The sequence below is a fragment of the Scatophagus argus genome, chromosome 13, assembly GCF_020382885.2.
Source record: "Scatophagus argus isolate fScaArg1 chromosome 13, fScaArg1.pri, whole genome shotgun sequence".
In the NCBI taxonomy this organism is placed as follows: domain Eukaryota; kingdom Metazoa; phylum Chordata; class Actinopteri; family Scatophagidae; genus Scatophagus; species Scatophagus argus.
In genome coordinates, this window is record NC_058505.1 from 7,246,331 (window position 1) to 7,252,941 (window position 6,611).

Sequence of the window (6,611 nt, forward strand, 5' to 3'; positions counted from 1 at the left end):
ATCTCTTCAGACTCCAAGCTTTCATCAATACCACAAAACTTAACACAAGCCCACATCGTGAGTCGGTTATATGGACCTGAAGTTTATTAAACTTAAACAAAAAGTGCACTTGACCAAATAAAAACAAAAATATTTCTCCTGGATAAATTCCTTCAAGTTCAACTTGTGCACAAACAACGTCTAATGTGATTTACGTTTATCCTTCTATGTATCCTCAGACCTTTTTACTGTCAACTGTTTTATGTAGAGGTCAACCACGGGAGAACATGGGAAGAACGTTTCTCCCTGCGGTGTTATAGGAACCAGGTGCTGAAGGTGTCAGCGAGGCTGCAGACTGAGCTGAGCTGAACAGGCTGTTTTTGATTATTATCCGGTGAGGACCCCATTTTCTGGGTCACAGCATGCAAAGAGGGCACATTTTTGAGGTAGATGGGGCACCGGAGAAGAGACGGGGACAGAGGAACCCTTTCACCCCCCGAGTCCATCACATTCCATCAGGAGTGGAGATGCTAAACAACTTCCTACCGTGAGGAATGTTTCCTTTTACTAAAAATACTCTGGATTCACATCTGGGTATAGATCCAAGAATAGCTGGGGGCAGTTTACACGGACTGAAGTTATCTATCACTTCAAAATAAGAGCTCTTGTGAATGTGGTTTGCTTGCACGTGGCCTCTAAAGGATGATGCAGCACTGCAGCAGTTGGCGCTCTTAAGGCTCACGTCGAGCAAATCTTCTCTGATCATGTGATCTCTTCTTCAGTACATCATAATATTCCCATAACTCCTTCATCAATCAAACAACAGACAGCAGCTCGCACCGATGACGCTACCTCTCTACATGTTAGGACTGAGTCGTGTGCGAGAGCGTTGCACTAAGCATTTCCCACCGAGGGGAGCTGATAGACACGTTCATTTTATATGTTTCAATGTTTGGGTGTGTTGTGAATGTTTCCGAAACATTAGATCAATACGTTTACTGAAAAATAAAAAAACTTTCATTAATCTTAACATGAAGTATTTTTGGTACAAACAACAGTTTTGCAGTTCTACTCAAAAATAAGTACTTTGCATCAGTTTATTTGACAGGCAATATGACATTTCTGTGTGTGTGTTCATGTGTGTTTCCACCTATATAATTAATACACTTTTCTGAAGAGGGATAGATAGATAGATACTTTATTGATCCCGAGGGAAATTCAAGCACCCAGTAGCCCATTACAGCAGTGTAGGTTAGTCAAAAGTAAGCAAACAAACAACCAAACAAGACCTAACTGTTAGTGGGAAAAAATAGACTAAACATACTAAATAAACTCACATATGCCACATAAAGTACAACAGAGTGCAGAGAAAGCAGGTTGACCAGATCGACTGTGTGTGTAAAACAACAGGTTAACGCCTGACATGACTAAGCAACCCCTTATGCAAAACAGGCGCGTTGAATGCTGGATTAACCGGCATCAACATGAAGCAAATACTGTAATAGGATAAAGCTCGAGTGGAAGGAGCACAAATAGACTTGGCCGGATCAAGATAACTTGACGACTGCTGCCCGCACGGAGCACTTTGTTTATTCCTGCCGGTGGAGGAGCACCGACAGTCAGCTACTGGTGAGTTTATCTGCTGTGATGGTCACTGCAGGTCCTCATTTGGTCGTTTTTGCATTTTTTTTTTGATTCAGCTTTGATTAAGCTTAATGATTTAGTGATGTCATATATTTCTTGATGCCATTATAGTGAATATCAGGTTGACAAACTTAAGTTTAAAAATTTGTCTCATCGTTTGAACTGCTGCTGACGTTTGCTTTAATTCATAATTACACTCATATTTATGTTTAGATTTGCTTGCTCTCGTCTTTAGTGCTGTCAGAAATAACAGCTAGATATGCCGTCAGTAGGCAACTTAAGCCCATAATGAACTAAGTCAAGCGAGTACATCCTCATTTACTGTAAATCCCAGCTGGATGCCAACTTGTGTAACTCCTGAGGGGAAGGGTCCCCTGAAGGGAGGCAGGCGAGTTTACCTTGTTTTTCGAAATCAATACGTAAACACGAGTTATAACATCAGAAGCCCCTCAAGGTCTCTTATGTTCGTTTGTGACTCGAAGGAGCCCGACCTCCTGCCACGGCAGATGGGTCGGACATAAACATGGCTTGCCAGGAGAGGTGAGCCCTGTGATGCATCTTAACAGGTTTCGTACTCCCTGCTGTTGACCTTTTCATGGTATCAGTCAGTCTAATGACCTGACGCAGTACACAAACGTCCACAGAAGAGGTAAAGAGAAGAATCATTTAGACTGTTTGTGGAGCTACTTTGACATGTGGGTGAACACTTAAAGCAATATAAGTAGTAGAGATAAAGATAAAGATGTAGTCAAAGACAAAAGGACTGAAAATTTGCCTCAAATGGAAAAAAAGGCGTCTGTAAATAAAAGCACCAGCTGTCTACATACTCGTCTCAGAGCCCCCGAATGCTACAGGAACTTGCTTTAAAGTTCAAAATCTGATTAGATGGTATTAGGTTGTCATGTATCACCAGTATAACCATTAAAGGTTCCCATGAAACACATCTTTGTAGTCTAACCAGCTAATACTAACACCTTGCTCCAGTTATTAGTATTAAGGACAGGGAGGGTTTTTCTATTTGTTTTTTTAGGCACAGACAGATGTGTAGCGCCACCCAGTGGCCGACCTACTTGTGACCATGTACAGCACTGTTGACACAGATCCTGTTAGATCCTCTGGGCCAGACTAGATCACACCTGCTGTTTAAGTTTCCCTACTTGCACACAGTTTGGGTATGTGTGAACCTGCACTGATGCTTCTGCGTGATCTTAAGGTAAATGTGTTCATCCAACAGCTCGCACAGTCCGGACGACCAGCACGCTGAGCTCAACAATGAAGCTCCTGCTCTGTTTGGCCGTTCTGGCGGTGACGCTGGGGGTCCTTTATTCTGCCCCGGAGGACCAACCCCGAGGCATCTCAGAGGACACCCTAAAACGTGAGTCAGCACAGAGGAACTTAAATGCATCTTTAGTTTAAATATACCAGCATATGAGCAGTCAGTTGGGAAGTGCCTCAGTCAGTGTCAACAGCTGGCAAACATCTGTATCTTCTGGTAAATACAGTGACACACAATCATCATGACTGAATCATCCAATTAGTTTTACATATTTTCTATGATTCTTAGTGTTGTTCCGTGCCATATAAATCACATATTTTATATTCTTGCTCTGACTATGAAAAATGTGGTGTAAGATGCAACACCTCACCAAAGTTTTGTTTTGTCTTCTCCTTCTCTCTCTCCCCCCTCTCAGAGTTGTCCATGGATGGCGAGAAACTGGTGGATGAGGAGGTGAGCAGGGCTCTGTATGGGGTGAAACAGATGAAGGAGGTGATGTGGAGGAACGAGCAGAAGCACGAGCACCTCATGAAGTCCCTCAAACACAGCAGTGACAAGAAGACGGTAAGACCATCACCGACCTAAGAGAGACAGGCCGAAAAGCAAACAGCTGAAAACGTGTCCTTGTCTGCCACCAGGGGGCAGCGCAGCTCGCCAAGGAGGTGACTGAGAAGCTGGAGGAGGCGGAGGAGCAGTGTAAAGACTCCCTGCAGTCTGAGTGGGAGGAGTGCAGGCCCTGTCTGGAGGACGTGTGTAAAAACTTCTACACCTCCACCTGCCGCAGGGGATTTGCAGCTTTCCATGCCAAGGTGTGAACACTACACCTCCACTCTGCCTTTCCTACAAAGCAAGGAGTATCGAAATCGTCTGAGTGCGGGGGGGAAACCTTACAGTTTATTTCCAGTCAAATCCCTCGCCTTATTTCTGTTCAGCCAGTTCAGTCAAAAGAGTGCAAATAAATGCACCTGAACGCATTTCTAATAAGTGAGTGAAACAATCGTAAATGTAAAACACCAGAATGTGGCACAATATTTTCTTTTACATTCGTATATCCCCCTTGAGACAAGCCTGTGACCCCTTCATGAGAAGCTGCGTCTTATTTTGACACTTCATTAAAGCAGTAAGGGCCACGAGTTGTCAATTCAGTTTCATCTTAAATTGTTTTCGGGAATTTTAAAAAGGTAGAGCTACGGTTTAAAAAGTCGACATGATTTTGGGTTGCTTTTTTTGTCTTATTTTGAGCCCAACTACTCACCTTGCGAGTCTCAGACAGTCGTAAAAACAAACTTACCTCCATTACTTTCCATACTGCAGGTGGACAACCTGTTCCGCAGGGTGTCCAGGCGCTTTGGCCCCCGTGAGCCTCGCATCGATGCTGAGGACATCCTGGTGAATCAGGGCTCCGACGACACCGAGGTTGTCCGCATCGAGGACTCCTTCAACCGCCTGATCAGCAAGGTGGGCACGCTGGTCGAGCGCAGCGTCGCCCTGGTCTCCATGATGGGCACCAGGCTCGACAATATGCTCCAGAAGACCTTCCTGAACGACACCCTGATGGAGGAGGCCACCACTGATCCCTACAACCCCAGCAGAGACTCGGGGTTCCTGCAGGGTGTGGGACTGGAGGAGGTCCTGGACTCGTTCTTTGACTTCGGCAAGAGCGTGGTGGAAGAGTTCGGAGCCGTGGTGACTCAGGCGTTTGATGACATCCACGAGGCAGTGCAGGAGGAGAAGAAGAAAGGTAGTGGGAGGTGCTAGTGAGGCCTGAATATTTCTGATTATGTGTGTGAATTTCTAATATCAGCTGCTGCCATGACTGGTGGGAATGAAATGTGGGAACCTGTCATATTTTACAAGTATCACATGACAGAGACCCTGATTTCTTCCTTTTTAAAATTAAATGTGACAATAAACATCTCAAAGCAATGCCAATCAACAAAAAACACTAACAGTTTTAGTGTTTGTTTGGTGCAGCGAGGGAAGGTTTCCCCCGTTTCCTGCAGAAGAGGAAGTTGTGCCGAGACCTTCGCAAACAGACCTCAGAGTGCTGGCAGCTCCAGAACCAGTGTGAGGCCTGCCAGGGAGCCCTGCTCACAGGTGAAGCTGACACCACCCTGACAGCTCGTATTCGCTTCATCTTTGCACATGGCAGCTCATCTGACCCCCCCCCCTCCCTTCCTGTCTCCAGAGTGCCCCAGTGTCCGGGAACTGCATGTGGAGCTGGATGAAGTTTCCCAGCTGCTGGATGTGTCCAAAGAGCAGTATGATGAGATCTTGTCTATTGTCCAGCGCCACACTGATGAAACAGTCAGCTGGCTCAGCAACATGGCGGCTGAATTCAGCTGGGTGGCTCAAGCTGTGAGCAACAGCAGCAGTCCTGAGAACATCTTCCACATCACCATGGTGAGAAGGAGATGAAGGGAGGCAGCTGAGCGCTCACATGCCCATATGGCACTGAAACAGGTTGTTTCCTGGTGCATTTATCATCCTTCCGGGTCATACCGAACATCAAGACATCACTTCTTATGTTTCTACTCATAGCAGACAAGAGACGTCATCCACAGCCGTCATTCTGAGCAAAAACATCAAAAACCATCTGCAGTTTATATGAGGCTTCAGCTCAAATAAAGAGTGTTTGTTCCAATCTTACTGTTTTCTTAGCACTCAATTCACTCTAGTAACAAAATGATAAAAATTTTCCACCACAGAGACTGAAACTTTCCTGACTGCTGAAACCTCATATTAAAGGAAAAAATGGAGCAATTACTGCACATAAAAGCAGAGAGTGAATGCATCCTTCTATGTTGATCATGTTCTTATCTGCAGAAGATTTCCACCACACCCTTAAATACTGAATACAAATAATCTGGTCTAACTCATGAATCAAACGTGTGAGCCAAATTACAAACTTATCTTCTAAATATGCAAAACAAACAAATGCCAAGTGGAGAGAAACATATCTTTGGAATATTTTTAGATATGTGGGGAAAAAAACGTAGCCTGGATTCAGTAACGTTGGCAGCAGTTGATGTAATAAAAAAAAAAGAAAGAAATAAAGAAAGAAAAGACTTTTTCTTCCTTCACCCTCCAGGTGGCGCCAAAGAGCCGCGATGAACAGAATGAATCTGTGACTGAGACCAGGGTGGAGGTGAACATCCTGAACTCTCCCCCACTTATCCTGTCTGTTCCTGGGGAGCTGGAACTACAGGACCCAGCTTTCATCCAGTACGTGACCCAGGAGGCTCTGAACAAGTACAAGGAGATGGTCAGGTGAGACCTTCACTGACCTCCACTGAACCACACGCTTAAGGCATCACTGGGTTGAATTCCATCAAGGACGTGTCAACAATCATCTCCTTTGACCCTCTGTAGTAGATTTTCTGTACTTAAAAACAAAGTTGTCCTAAGGTATTGTAATGCTTTACTCTATTATTTACTGTTATACAACTTAAAACTCAGACACACCTTCTCTCCTTCTTTGCAGGTATGAGGATGAGTAAACCCACAGTGTCTCCCTTTCTGAGCTCCTGTCAGCACTTCCTCTGAGCACAGAACTAGACTCTGCTCCTTGTACAGTAGCGTAACCTGCTTTCAAATGTAAATACACAAGTTGAACCATATTCATTACTGTTATAAGCTGATTGTAAAAGAAGAAAAGGCACATCATACTTGTTGTCAAATGTTGTAAATAAATAAAAAACAAGTTTAAAAA

General features: G+C 44.4%; 2 protein-coding genes across 2 annotated transcripts in view; one reads left to right on the forward strand and one right to left on the reverse strand.

Annotated features, from left to right (window-relative positions):
• LOC124069732 (collectin-12-like) overlaps positions 1-4,328 on the reverse strand; it is a 44,884-nt gene extending 40,556 nt beyond the window's left edge. Inside the window, 2 exon segments of the mRNA XM_046409140.1 lie at positions 3,270-3,364; positions 4,191-4,328. Of these exon segments, the coding sequence (XP_046265096.1) occupies positions 3,270-3,324 (55 nt within the window). The 5' untranslated portion in view covers positions 3,325-3,364; positions 4,191-4,328.
• clul1 (clusterin-like 1 (retinal)) lies at positions 1,522-6,609 on the forward strand. The gene is made up of 9 exons (XM_046409138.1): positions 1,522-1,608; positions 2,858-2,998; positions 3,315-3,463; positions 3,538-3,708; positions 4,214-4,640; positions 4,874-4,996; positions 5,088-5,302; positions 5,991-6,169; positions 6,384-6,609. Exons 2-9 carry the CDS (start codon positions 2,896-2,898, stop codon positions 6,397-6,399), a joined length of 1,383 nt encoding a protein of 460 aa, XP_046265094.1. The 5' UTR covers positions 1,522-1,608; positions 2,858-2,895; the 3' UTR covers positions 6,400-6,609.
• The last annotated feature ends 2 nt before the right edge of the window (positions 6,610-6,611 follow it).

What these genes read in the sequence shown, in the direction of transcription:
- clul1 (XM_046409138.1), top strand. Translation starts at nt 2,896, where the DNA reads ATGAAGCTCCTGCTCTGTTTGGCCGTTCTGGCGGTGACGCTGGGGGTC. An exon ending in GCAGGAGGAGAAGAAGAAAG is followed by an intron (nt 4,641 to 4,873) that starts GTAGTGGGAGGT and finishes TGTTTGGTGCAG; the next exon opens with CGAGGGAAGGTTTCCCCCGT. An exon ending in CCAGGGAGCCCTGCTCACAG is followed by an intron (nt 4,997 to 5,087) that starts GTGAAGCTGACA and finishes TCCTGTCTCCAG; the next exon opens with AGTGCCCCAGTGTCCGGGAA.